Here is a 14,783-nt window from a genome sequence, read left to right on the forward strand (position 1 = left end):
GCTTATTCTTTGGGGTATGTGTGGATCGCAATGCCCCAGCGTAGTGACAGGGACATTGTGCTATAAAAATTGGTGCCATCCTTCAAATGAGATGTATCACCTGACTCTCTGTTGTCATTAATGTTCCCTGGGTATCTTTCAAAAAGTGTAGGTTTATCCCGATGTCTTGACTAAATTTTACATCACGGTCTGGTCGTTCTGGCCCCTAATCATCATCGTCTCTATTTGGCTATCTCTCTCACACTTTTCATCAACTACCTGTAATAGCTAATGTGTGGTAAGTATACAATAATAGTATAATAATGACTGCCATCATATCATCCAGGTGGGTGATACACATTGGTGATGGTTGAAGTGGATCCACACTGTCCCCAGATTTAACCACAAAAATGAAAAAGAACTCACAAAAGGATTTTTTTATTAAAGCACATGGGTAGGATCATAATGAAGATGCAACAAAAAAAATATGACAGGAAAGATAAAGAAGGATACACTGTACTATCTCTGGGCCTAGTTACAGCACCTGTCTTTTTGAGGACTGTCTGGTTCACTTATTCGCTGAAAGACCGCTTTGCTACTTCCTTCCTTTCCCTCCTCTGCAACCATTCTGGTCCATTTTTTCCTCCCAACCAAGTCCTTGCCACTCACACTGAATTCATATTCCCAGAACAAGGGATGGGAGACCCTTTTAAGTTGATATCTTTGAATGGTTCAAGGAGTATTTCAGTGTTCCCACAAAGCCCTTCTGAAGTCTATCATGACCACACAACACTAAAGACATTGAATGAAGGGAGAGGCAGGTCTTCAATTCAAAAGCACAGAATTATGGGAATTCACTTTCCTGTTTACTGTGAATGCTGCCTTTCCCAGAAGTAATTATTTTAGCAAAAAATGCAACCTTTTTGCATAAGTTTAGCATACAACTAGACAACGGACATATGAGAAACGTGAGAATTTTCTCTTTTTTCTATGGATGTTTTTCATATCTTTTGCCATTGTGCAGCAAGAGTCATCATTATTATACTATAAAAGTATAAGTCTTATTCTGCATAAAAACATGACACTAAAATTTTTCTCACCCATCACTACAAACTACATGGGGTAAGTAACCAAAAAATACCATTTTTGGGTGGAGTATTCCTTTAATCACTATTTAGCTGTGTTATCACAAATGGTGCTACTTCTCCTTAAGTAATGTTTATTATTTTGTTCATAATTACTGAATAAATGAGTCAGAAAATACATATCATTAAGAGACTATATTATAGTAAAATGTCTAAAAAGTCCACAGTGGTAGGATTTTTTTCTATTACAGCACATACTGTACATTTTATGCTCTTTTAAAGCTAAATTATTTGATTATGGTCCTGCTACCCAGCATGTTCTCTTATTCATGCCAAGAAGACTTGACATAATCAGTTAGCAGGTATAATAATGAAAAAAAACAATACACAGTGTCTTTAAAATGACAGGGTATTACACAAATGTTGATTTTTTTTATTTGAGTCTAAAACAATTGCCATTAAAATATCTGTATGTATGAAATGTTTGCACAACAAAAAATCAGCCAACTGAGCACAGTAAGAAAAGACTGGCAGACAAGGAGAAGGATGAGAGGCCAATCTACTTTTACTCCTCCTTGCTTTTTCTTTTGGAAAGGCATTGTAAGAAGGCAGAATTGTAAATACTTATTTTGTGTTTTCAAAGTGAATATTATTCTCCAAAGCAGGGGGGACGTCTACTTCTATTACACAGCTATGGCCTATTTTTCTAAATGTCAAGAAAAACAGGTTGAGATGGAATAATTTATAGACCTACTGTTTCCACTTAAGTACACTTTACAAAATGCCACCTTTGACAGGGAAGCAGGCAAAGAGCTTGCCTTTTTATCGAATCATCTTAAGTTTACCTGCTAATACTTTCAATTCAGCGTCATTGCCAGTCCGAGAGCTCCCAGGATTTTCGGCAAAACACCGATAGGTGGCGGAGTCTGATGGCTGGACCCTGCTGACCTGAAGAGTCCCAGATGGCAGCACCACAATACGGCCATCGCCACCAACACCTAGAGGTAAGTCATCCCGGTTCTTCTGCCAGCGCACCAGTGGCATCGGCTCCCCACTTGCCTCACACTTCAGTAGGGCCATGTCTCCAACAAAAGATGAAACAGAATCTGTCTGGACAACCGGCTTCAGAGGACCTGCAGGGATTCAGAGAGTTAGATGAAAGATTAGCAAAGTCAAATAAAAGTTTGTTTTTGTTGCTACACTAAGTCATACCAGGTTACCTTTAACCTTCATAAGATACCTTCTGCATATGGCACAACAGAAATAAAAAATGGTACATGACTGCATAAGATTAAATAAAACTATAACTTAATAGTGAAATAGGATTTGTGTTTATAAAGCAAACTTGTACAAAATGTTACATGACTGCATAAGATTAAATGAAACTTAACTTAATAGTGAAATAGGATTTGTGTTTATAAAGCAAACTTATGAAGTTTCTCAAGATGTGAGTCATATGTCATTATGAAATTATTATTGCATTGTGCTGGGGTCGAGGGCCGAGCTGTGTGAATGTCATTATACTCCATTTTCCTCCAATATGGCAAACATTTACAGATTAGATTAATGGCAACTCTGAACTGGTCCAGTGCAAGTTGATGTGCCCTTTCATAGACTGGCATGCTATGTAGCCGTGGGCTGTCAAAGTTGTGGTGTGATTTATTGTTTCGGTTCTATAAAATGTGAGTATTTCTAAGACAAAAAATCTCCAGTTCCAGAATACACAAAAAATAATAAAAAACATACAAACACATTTAAAAGGGATACTGTAGCTAATACAGCACAAAAAATGGAATCTCTGAATATCTGATTTGCTGTTTTACATGTGCAGGTTAGGTTATCTGGTAACTCTTAACTGGCTCAGTTGACTAGATGTGGGCAACTCTGTGAGTGTGGCATCTGATTAGTTGGCACTCCATTGAGGGTTGGTTATCGCACTGCACCAAGTGCTACCAGGGCAGACTCTGCCCTTATGATCCTATGCAAGAATTAAGAGGGTTCAAGAAAAGGATATTAGACTCTGCTTTACTATTAATTATATATCTATGTTACATAAGCCTGTATTGATTTTAATTTTTTGTTAATTATTCATTATTGTTCTTGCCTAATTTAACTTGTTTTTCTTTTCTTGTAACTATTTACGTGACATCTTGTAAAGCACTTTGACCTATGTTCTGTGTATGAAAATATGCTATCAAAATAAATGTTGTTATTATATCCATACATCTATCCATTATCCAACCCGCTATATCCTAACTACAGGGTCACGGGGGTCTGCTGGAGCCAATCCCAGCCAACACAGGGCACAGGGAAGGAAACAAACCCCGGGCAGGGCGCCAGCCCACCGCAGGTTGTTATTATATTAGACAGAAATTACAATACCACTGGATTAATGGTATTGAGAATCATGGCTAAATAAAATATCTTAACACACATATTTGAAAGAAGTGACTTTGAAAATAAGGCGGAATGAATGGCCACTAATCAAATGATTAGGAACTCCTGTACACCTGCATATCCATATAATTATCTTATCACTCAATTACACAGTAGCAGCACAATTCATAAAATCATGTAGATACAGTCCAGGAACTTCAGGTAAAATTCACATCAAACACCCGAATGGGAAAAAATGTGATGTCGACTGTGGCGTAATTGTTGGTGCGAGATGGGTTGGTCTGAGTATTTCTGTAGCGGCTGGGATTTTAACGCACAACAGTCTCTAGAGTTTACTTAGAATGGCGCAAAGCAATTAAAATCACTCAGTGAGAAGCAATTCTGCAGACAAAAATGCCTTGTTGATGAGAGGTTAGGGGTGAATGGACAGACTGGGTCAAGCTGACAGAAATGCTATGGTAACTCAGATAACCACTCTGTACAACTTTGTTGGATAGAAAAGTATCTCAGAATGCACAATACAACAACAACCTGAGGCAAAAAGACTGCAACAGCAGAAGACCACACTGCATTCCACTCCTGTCATCCAATAACAGAAAGCTGAGGCTGCAATGAGCAGAGGCTCACCAAAACTGAAGAGCTGATGACTAGAAAAAAACGTAGCCTGATTTGATGAATCTCGTTTTATGCTAAGACATACAGATGGTAGGACCAGAATATGGAGCCAACGGCATGAATACATGTATCCAACCCGCCCAGTATCAACAGTGGTAATGGTGGTGTCATGGTGTGGACACGGCCTATTTGAGTAATGTTACTAACTAAGTGCTTATCTTCAAGGCCAGAATTTATTCATCTTTTGAAGGTTACTTCCACCATGACAATACACCATGTCACAAAGCAAAAGTCATTTTAAACTGGTTTCACGAACATGGCAATGAGGTTAGTGTTCTTCAGTGACCTTCCCTGTCACTGGACTTGAAAACACCCTTTGTGATTCGCAACATGAATGTTCAGCTGACCCATCTGCAGAAATTGTGTGATGTCGACATGGAATAGAATCTAAGAGGATTGTTTCCAACATTTTGTGAAATCCATGCCATGAAGAAATCAGAACTTCTGAGAGCAAAAAGTAAGCCCTACCAAGTATTAGTATAAGAGGTGTGACAATTTAATTCCTGGAATGGCCGCGTAGACGTAATTGTATCGAAATCACATGAGTATTTGTGTTTGAACTTGTTTAAACTAATACATGCGTAAATTACAAGCTGATAGAGCCACTTGTTAGTTAGCTATTGGGAAGGTAATAGATATCTGCGTGTACACTTTGGTGTAAAAATGGGTGATAGAAATTTAGAGCAGCGTACGAATATTAATATTAAATTTAGTGTGAAAATAGGCAAATGCGCTACTGAAACGTTACAACTGTTCCAAGTGGCATATGGTGAAAATGCTATGAAAAAGTCAAGTGTGTTTGAGTGGCATAAGAGGTTCAAAGATGGGTGAGAAAATGTGATGGATGACCCCAGAAACAAACAGCCAAAAACAACAATGACAGACATCAATACAAATTGAAAACGAGTTCCAGGCCTGCTTCCAGAAATGGGAAATCCATTTAAGTCAGGGTATAGATGCACAAGGGAAGTACTTTGAAGGTGACAGTAGCCACTAGTGTACAGTTCTACATGTATATTTTTTAAAGGTGCATTCCAGGAATTAACTTGTCACACCTCATATAGTGGTCCAAATAATTCGCTCAGTGAGTGTATACAAATGGCTAATAAATCAATGAAAACTACCATATCTGAAACTTGAAGACTGACTTCCTTCCATTGTATGATGAATATTCAAAAACCAACCTGTGACGATGCGGGTTTGAAATATGCTCCCATCATCTGTCCGGGAACCTTTGAACCCTACACTGTCGGTAATGTTACCGATGAGCTTAGCAGTGAGGCAACAACACAGCAAGGGGATGGTGAAAAAGTGCAAAGTGCTTTTATTAAAACAATCAACACAACAAGGTGTTCAAATTAATCAAGTGCAGTGTCTTAAAAAACAGTCATCATGAAATAAATAATCCAATAAAACCAGAAAAAGCGGAGGTTAAAAACAATTGAAAAAACATTCCTTTAAAAACGAGGTTAAAACAACGCAGGAAGCAGTCCTTTAAAATACAATTCAGAGGCCGGTGCTTCTTTTACCTGGTGTCTCTCCTGCTTCACCCGCCTGGGCCCCGCAGCAGGCGAGACGTTCTCTCTGCAGCTGACCTTCACTCTGCTCGATCGGTCTGGAGGCCTCCCGATCCCTGGTTTCAGTCACGCACTCATCCCAGACCCGAGACTTGGTTTCCTTGATGACCAGGATGCTCACATTAAAGACTTCACCACCAAGCCTCCCGACTGCTTCCCGCTGCCTTCCCGGCCTTACACAGCCAGTCGTCCTTCACTGGTCACTCCCACTACACGATCACTCAGCAGGAGCGACCACTACTACTACTCCCGGGTGTCGGCCCAACACCCAGGCTTCTCGTACAGCTGCATGCGAGCCTGCACTCGCTCGCTCGCTCTCCTGCACCGGCTCTCTCTCTCTCTCTCCCCCCTGCGTCCTGCTTTCTCCTGCAACCTCCGTTCCTTCTTTCTCTTTTCTTGATCATTTTCTCCTTCAGCGGACTCGCACTTCTATATATCGAGAGGGCATAGTAGCTGCGGCAAATTAGCAGCCCCAGGAACAATCACAGGTGCGGGTGTTCTCTCACCTGTGCACTTAGGTGAGAAATGCCCACACCGCAAATCGCCCTGAGAACTGCTGCAGCCACACAACCACCACGCCCCCTCACTAAGCCGCGAGCGTGGTGATTATTTATTTAAAACTGGCCTTTGCTGAGAGCTGTGGACTCGCTATACCACACAACCATAAAGGACAAAATAAACTGTCGTCTTTCAATGTAATAATATTCACACTAAAGGGAACCATTAGCAGATTAGCAAATAAAGGAAAGTATAGCTTAGCATTAATCTTTTGCTAAACTACACTAATAAATAACATGCAAAAAGTGGCTTCAGTGTCAGGTTGTTTTGTTGATGCAGTGTTTTTTTCATTTTTAATCGGTATATACAGTATGACTCTGCCTTTCGTTTGAAGCCTCCTGTTCTGCTTGTTATTGAGAGTCTCAACCTACTGAGCCCTTACAGTCAATGCCCATATGCTGATGCTCTACTGATCTGTTTGGCTCAGTCAGCTCACAGTTCAGCAGGGATTTCTTTGAAATGACACGTAAATTATTATGTCCAGGCAGAAACTGGTGAGTTTCATTTTTTCATTAGTGTCATTATCTCAGTTTACCTGGGTGACTTGCCATCAGGGCAGCAGTTCATCATCCCAGCAGTTATTTAGTAAACAGACATGTTTGATCCTGTATAGGGAGCACTTTGTAATGAGTTTTGTCCCTAAGAAGAAATGTACGAGTGGACTCAAGTGGGATCAGCATTTCTAGTTGGCTTGGAAAGGTTATTAATTAACTGCTAAATGACTTATGACTAAGTCAGGGAACATTTGAATTGTGACACCTTTAAAAAAAAGAGGATGCCAGCGTAGCAAGAATATCCAGGTTTACTGAAGGCAGGTTCTGCCACTTAGCGAGTGTGGTGACCTGTGAAAAGCAATGAAAGAGATGTTGGTGGAGGGTGGTAACAGATTGCTTCAATCTCCGACAAGCAAGCTATGTGAGGTGCACTCGATGGATGCCAGCTGATGTGAATTTATAGGACTGGCCTACCTCTTTGATGTCAATGAACATTTTTCAAAGGCCAGTAAACAAAGCAGAAAAACTGCAGTGCAAAAACCAAACCCCATACGCTTCAAGGAACAAAGGGCCCAAAGTCAGACCAGAGAAATCGACCAACGTGAATGACTAACAGCTTCATAGTCTCTCTCCTGCTAGATGTGTCATTATATTCTGCATGTATTATCAAGCACGTGTTTAAATATATTGATGGGAGATACAAGTTTGATAAGTTTAATTTAAGCAGTCTATGACATCACCATAAAAAATGAAAAAATAAAACCTTAATCACTACAGGCATGTCAACATTAACTTTCATTCAAAGACACAAAAAATGAGAGACAGATCTACATAATCTATCTGGAAGAAACACAACTGTCTTTTGTCCAAAGCTTTAAACATTACATCAGAGGGCACACTTTACACTGTGAAATCCCATGTGACTTGGGGTTAAGAGGTTCCTCTATTTGTCTGAGGCTTGTGTAGTAACTGGCAGATAACCTGCCATTTTAGGCTTCCTCCTAGTGGCCAACTGAATGCCACTGAATTAAAATATTTATTGTGAGAGCTTAAAGAACATAATGGAAAAAATAAATGTAAATGCTTTATTGCCAGAACAGCCCAATCTGCTATGCATTCAGTGCTTCTAGGATGGGCTCTGGCCCCCCAAAACTCCCAACATGACTAAACAAGTTTGAGAATATTATCAGACAGACAGACAGACAGACAGACAGACAGACAGACAGACAGACAGACAGACAGACAGACAGACAGACAGACAGACAGACAGACAGACAGTAGTACTGGATGTCCATTCAAAACTGCTGCCTAGAACTTGGAAAGGTCAAGCCGTGAAGCTCTGCTCAAAAACTAAGTGATAGTCTGTTTTTTTACAAATCTCTTTTCTTTAGTGCAGCACAGGGACGCCTTAATTTTGTACAATTAAACCAATTACACAAAATTATCCATTGCTGAATTCTGTATGGCTTGTCGCATACATAACACAATTCCTTTAAAGACGAAAAGTTAGTTTTGAAAAGCACATTCAAGAAACAGTCTAAGACATTGAACAAAATTATTTTCTTATTGAAATGTGATTTGGAATATTTACTGGCAATATTTACTGGTTACTAGATAGATAGATAGATAGATAGATAGATAGATAGATAGATAGATAGATAGATAGATAGATAGATAGATAGATAGATAGATAGATAATTCTTTGTAATAATTCTTTGCATTTATAAAGCGCTTTTCTCACTACTCAACTCAGCAATTGCAGGTTAAGAGCCCAACAGAGCAGAGTCCCTTTTGGCATTTACGAGATTCAAACCGGCAACCTTCCGATTTCCAGTGCAGATCCCTAGCCTCAGAGCCACCACTCCGCCATAGATAGATAGATAGATAGATAGATAGATAGATAGATAGATAGATAGATAGATAGATAGATAGATAGATAGATAGATAGATAGATAGATAGATATCCCAAAGGGGAAATTAGATTTTTATAGAAGCTCAATAAATATTATAATATTATAAATATTAAAAAAAATAATAACAACCCCCTCAAATTCACATAATGAATTATTAAAATGAAAGAAGTCTTATGACCTGCCTAAAGATATGTCAGCTGTCACAGTGAGGCATAATAAAGTGTAACAGACGGCCGGCAGCTCAACCCGGCCGGGACAACCGTGAGATGGAAGGATGGGGAAAGGCAGCTTTTCAGGACACTGTCTCCCTGAAGACACTAGATGGCAGTTTCCCTGGACTATAGCGGTGCCCCGGATTCCTGCAAGGCACTATGGGACATGGAGTTTAATACCACCGCCCTGCTGGGTACCATGGGTGCTGCCAGTGGACGCTACAAGAGAACCTGGGAAGTCATGTCTCACCCAGAGCCCGGAAGTACTACCAGGTCATGGGGAAGAAAGCCCAGAAGTACTTCCAAGAAAATTCAAGTTCTCCATCTAACCCAGAAGTGCTGGCAAGTCACGTGGACATAAGTACAGAAGCACTTCTGGGTCGGTGACTATTTAAAGGACTGTTGGGAACGCAGCAAGCGAGTCAAAGTAGGGTGAAGGTGGGCAAAGCTTGCTGGGAGATGTGGAGGAGAAAGAGAGAGAAGAATATTGGTCTTATTGTGTTTATTTGATTGTCTATGGTGGCTGTGGTGCTTGGGGTGCACTGCTTAAAGAACAAAAAGAATTAAAAATACTTCTCAGTGCTTTTACCTTGCATCCTGATTGTCTGTCTGTTGGGTTTAAGGGGCAACAGTGCACTTGCCGTCCACAAAAGGCATATTGCTGCTGGTATGAAGGAGCCCCTGTAGCGTTTCTTGGCACACTTCTGTTGCATAATTCTGTTGAAAATACTCAGTGAGGGGATGTACAACATTGTTCATAATGGCTATCAGTATTGTCTTCATTCTCTCCTTCACTATCAACTCCAGAGGTCCAGAGTGCATCCTATAACTGTGCCTGGCCTTTTAATTAGCTTGTTGATTTGGTGGGCCACTCTTGAAGTGACGCTACCAGTCCAGCACACCACAGCATAGAAAATCACACTGGCCGTCAGAGAATTTTAGAAAACGTAAAGGATGGTACTACCCACACTGAAGGACTACAGTCTCCTAAGATAAAAGAGTCTGCATTGCCTTTCTTATATACTTCCTCTGTGTTATGAGATGAATCTAGCACGTAACTGATGTGGAGTAATATAATATTTTCTAAAAATGTTACCATGCAAACTCCACAAATCTATTATACTTGATTTATATGAAAGAGTCAAAGCACAAATTCTAACTAGTGTTCAAACAGTCAAAATAGGACAGCTATATTCTTTATGCTAATATTGTCATTTAAAATCATAAAATGAGCAGCACAGTGGTGACATAGGTAGTGTTCCAATTTTTCCCAGAGTTGGTTACTACCTTGCACACAATGCAGCCTGCAGCCTTAATAACTGAGTACTTAAAACAAATACATGGATGAAATGAATCTTGTGATGTATGAGACTGCTTAGACCCTACCACCTCTGCAGTGATGAGGTTGACGTCTGTAATGAAGCACTAAGAATAAGGAGTTTCTTCATTGATAAAGGATACTCGTCTCATATTTTGGACAGGGCCCTCAATCAAGCCAGGAGTAGACTTTGTAACATCTACACTACGAGGAACTATAGTAATGAAACCAGCATCCCACTGGTCCCCCCATTCCACCCTAACACTCTATGTCTCACACAGGTATTTAAACAGAATTTCCCCATTTTGTAGACTTAGCCTTCCATAGAAACCTTTCTTTCTAACCCTGCCTTGATGTTTTTCTGTTGACCACCTAACGTTAGTGTGAATGTGAATTTCCCCTTGGGATTAATAAAGTATCTATCTATCTATCTATCTATCTATCTATCTATCTATCTATCTATCTATCTATCTATCTATCTATCTATCTATCTATCTATCTATCTATCTATCTATCTATCTATCTATCTATCTATCTATCTATCTATCTATCTATCTATCTATCTAGTAAACATCTCATCTGCAACTCACTTTACGCAGAGAGCCACAGTCCTCACCCGGTACTTTGAGCTGTAACAAGACCCATTGTGTCACTTGCAAATATGTCACCCTTGTATCAATAAATTCAATATTAAACAGCGGACCTCTTGTCTGTCTAAAAATCTTATTTGCTGCATTTCTTGTAGTAAATGCCCTGCCATCTATATAGGTGAAACATCAAGACTCCCGGCAGACCTTATCAGGGAGCATGTTGGAACCGTTAAGAACAAAGACCTTACAAAGCTTATTGTTGAGCACTTCACATCCTGTGATCACTCTGTCTGTGTTCTTTCACAGGGCTTCAAAGAATCATTTCAAAGAAACATCAGAAGAAGCTAAACGCAAGTCTCAGCCTGGGATCACACATTTCTTCAGGTTTCAATGACCAACTTTTTAATTTCGCTTTTTCACACCTACTCTCACTCTCCCATTTTCTCGTTTCCTTTCCCCAGGCTTGGTTCTCTCCTACATATGTTATCTTCTCCTTCCTTTTCTGTTGGACATCTGATTAAGTCTATACAGTCAAAATACTTATCTGTAGCCTTCTTTCCTTTTCATCATGGAAGTCACCTTTAACCTTTTTATTTCTCCTTTGCAGATGCATGCTGACACAGCTCTTTACTAACTAAATCGAAATGTCTTGTATTATTAATTTATACTGTCACCTATTTTCAGAAAGATGCTTAATCTACTAAAGGCTAATGGGAAGTGAGAGCCTATTCAGCAGCAATATTATATTATATTATATTATATTATATTATATTATATTATATTATATTATATTATATTATATTATATTATATTATATTATCCTGTGTCTGCGTGGGTTTCCTCCGGGTGCTCCAGTTTCCTCCCACAGTCCAAACACATGCAGGGTAGATGCATTGGCGATCCTAAATTGTCCCTAGTGTGTGCTTGGTGTGTGTGTGTGGGTGTGTGTGCCCTGCCCGGGGTTTGTTTCCTGCCTTGCACCCTGTGTTGGCTGGGATTGGCTCCAGCAGACCATCATGACCCTGTAGTTAGTATATAGCGAGTTGGATAATGGATGGACGGATGGACTTTATAACAAGAAACTGCATTTTAAACATTATGTTTTTGCTTTAAAAAATTCTGACACATCACCACCAAAACATCACACCATCACTAAAATGTGAGTTGAACATGACCCTGTAGTTAGGATATAATGGGTTGGATAATGGATGGATATTATATTATAATTAAGCAAAACAAATGGGTATCAGAAGCACTAAACAGCAGTTGTCTTTTCTTTCAATATGGGTATAGACATGGAATTCCTTGTCTCTTTATTGCTAAAATAATTATGTAACTAATTAATGTATAGAAATTTGTGTGTTCTTTATGGAAATAAATTTATAAAGTTAAACATTTTTATAATAAGCAGTTTGCTTTCTTAATGTGGGTGTTTTGAGCTGTTTAGTTGATTATGTATGCTATAATTAATACTATTCATTCGCTAACCTAGTGTAATAATTACCAATTATTATTTACTTCGGGAAATGCTTTTTTTTCACTAGAAGCATACTTCTATTGTCTTTTATCCTTCAGCAAGTGTTTCTCAGTAATTTAGTACCTTACAATGAGCCAGTAACACATCCTAGTCTGACTCGTTTACACAAACACAATCTGTCATTTCTTTTGTCGCTGATGGCTCGCTGAATTCCACTGGACAACCTGCCGCATCTCAGCTAATTATCATCTTCTCACAGCAATTGGCCTGTAGATCTTTTTCTTCTTTTCACTTCTCAACATTGAAGTTGCTGTCTCATACGTGAGAACAAGCACAGATATTCATCAAAGAAAATTCTAATGAAACATTCAAAAAATTTAAATAAACATTGTGAGCAAGTCTTTTGGTGAATGCTTTCTCTGAGAATAAAGGCCCACGACAATACACAGTGCCACATATCCAGGCCCTCCAAAAAGAGTTTATATTTATTAGTGTAAGTGCAGGGCAATATTCTGTTTCTCTTCACGTTTTTTTATCTTTTTGGCCACGTTCATTTGTTAATTCTGTTTGTGGTCTGGATGTCAGACTTGACAATTAATTAGCACCGGTAGCAGGCTCTTAAAATTCTGAAAATCGTTTTATTCAGTCATCCATTTATCAGCGACATCCAGCAGTATTTCCTATTTTAAACCTTTAACCTATAGTTCTTAAACCTAAGAACTTAATTGTTTGCATTTTTTTTTTTTTACCAAATTTCTAGTAAAAATCTAAATAACCCACAACGTCAATATGTATTGTTGTATCAGATCCTCTTACTTATGGAACAGCATCTTCTTTTTCTCACAATTACATTTACATAGGTGTGTACTGTTTCTCATATTGTTTTCCATGTAGAATGATTTAACATGTTCCATTATTGACATTGGCAGAATAGGTGTCGGTATGTGAAGTACTCTAAAGACATTTAAGAAAGTAGAAAAGTTTATTAACAAATTATCCAATCAATGCTGCATTTATTGATTAAGTGCTGGGAAGAGTTGCCAGGTGAAGGCTAGCATGTGAGTGCCAGAAAGATGAAACGACTACTACTGGGTAGGGAGTGCCCAGAAAATGATAACTCCAAATGCACACAAATAGATACATGGCAATGAGGGATGATGGGTAATGCTTTTCAAGACCCTCAGTCTGACAGGAAGCAGCAGGGAGACTCATCACATTACATACAGCACTTTGCCCTCATGTATCTCAGTAAAGAGGCTACATAGGAGAAGCCCAGTACTTTAATCGGGAACTGGGGCTCAAGACTGCAGGAAAACTTGCATTGGAGCTCTAGAATGAAGGCCCAAGAAGATCCACCATGCACTCCTCTCTCTAGAAGTAGAACAAATCACAGCACAAAAACTGCACCCATTAAAGTAGTCAATGACTTGTGGGTAAATGCAGACAGAGGCCATTTATCTGTTCTCATCCTCCTAGATCTGAGTGCCGCATTTGACACCATTGACCATAATATTCTTAGAAATCGCCTTAGTCAATGGGTGGGCCTCTCTGGCAGTGTCTTAAATTGGTTTGAATCCTACCTGGTAGGAAGAAAATTCTTTGTTAGTTGTGGTAATTACAACTCAAAGACACATGATATCCTATATGGTGTTCCACAAGGCTCTATCCTGGGTCCGCTGCTCTTCTCAATCTACATGCTTCTGTTAGGTCAGATTATCTCTGGGCATAACGTGAGCTACCACAGCTATGCTGATGAAACACAGCTGTACCTATCAATAGCACCTGATGACCCTGATTCTCTTGATTCACTAACACAATGGCTTACTTGTATTTCTTTATTTAGCTTTCTAAAGCTAAATAAAGAAAAAACAGAAATTTTAGTGATTGGCAATAATGGATACAATGAGGCTATTAGAAATAAACTGGATGCATTAGGATTAAAAGTCAACATGGAGGTAAAAAGCTTAGGGGTAACTGTTGACTGTAATCTGAATTTTAAATCGCATATTCATCAGACCACTAGGACAGCATTTTTTCACTTAAGAAACATAGCAAATGTTAGACCTCATCATTGAAAGATGCTGAGAAATTAGTTCACACGTTTGTTTTCAGTCGACTAGATTACTGTAACGCACTCCTCTCAGGACTACCAAAAAAAGACATAAATCGTGCAGAATGCAGCTGCTAGAATCCTAACTAGGAAAAGAAAATCCGAGCACATTTCTCCAGTTTTGATGTCACTATACTGGTTACCTGTGTCATTCAGGATTGACTTTAAAATTCTGCTTATGGATTATAAAGCCTTAAATAATTTTGCCCCATCTTATATATCGGAATGTCTGATATCTTATATTCCAAATCGTAACCTTAGATCCTCAAATGAGTGTCTCCTTTGAATTCCAAGAGCAAAACTTAAAAGAAGTGGTGAGGTAGCCTTCTGCTGTTATGCACCTAAAATTTGGAATAGCCTGCCAATAGGAATTCGCCAGGCTTATACAGCACTTTAAA

The 14,783-nt window shown here is 39.1% G+C and overlaps 1 protein-coding gene across 1 annotated transcript in view; it reads right to left on the reverse strand.

Annotated features, from left to right (window-relative positions):
• dcc (DCC netrin 1 receptor) overlaps positions 1–14,783 on the reverse strand; it is an 899,751-nt gene that overhangs the window by 490,367 nt on the left and 394,601 nt on the right. Inside the window, exon 3 of the mRNA XM_051928027.1 lies at positions 1,910–2,197. Within this exon, the coding sequence (XP_051783987.1) occupies positions 1,910–2,197 (288 nt within the window). The remainder of the gene's footprint in view (positions 1–1,909; positions 2,198–14,783) is intronic.

The sequence above is a fragment of the Erpetoichthys calabaricus genome, chromosome 5 (genome assembly GCF_900747795.2).
Source record: "Erpetoichthys calabaricus chromosome 5, fErpCal1.3, whole genome shotgun sequence".
Lineage (NCBI taxonomy): Eukaryota > Metazoa > Chordata > Cladistia > Polypteriformes > Polypteridae > Erpetoichthys > Erpetoichthys calabaricus.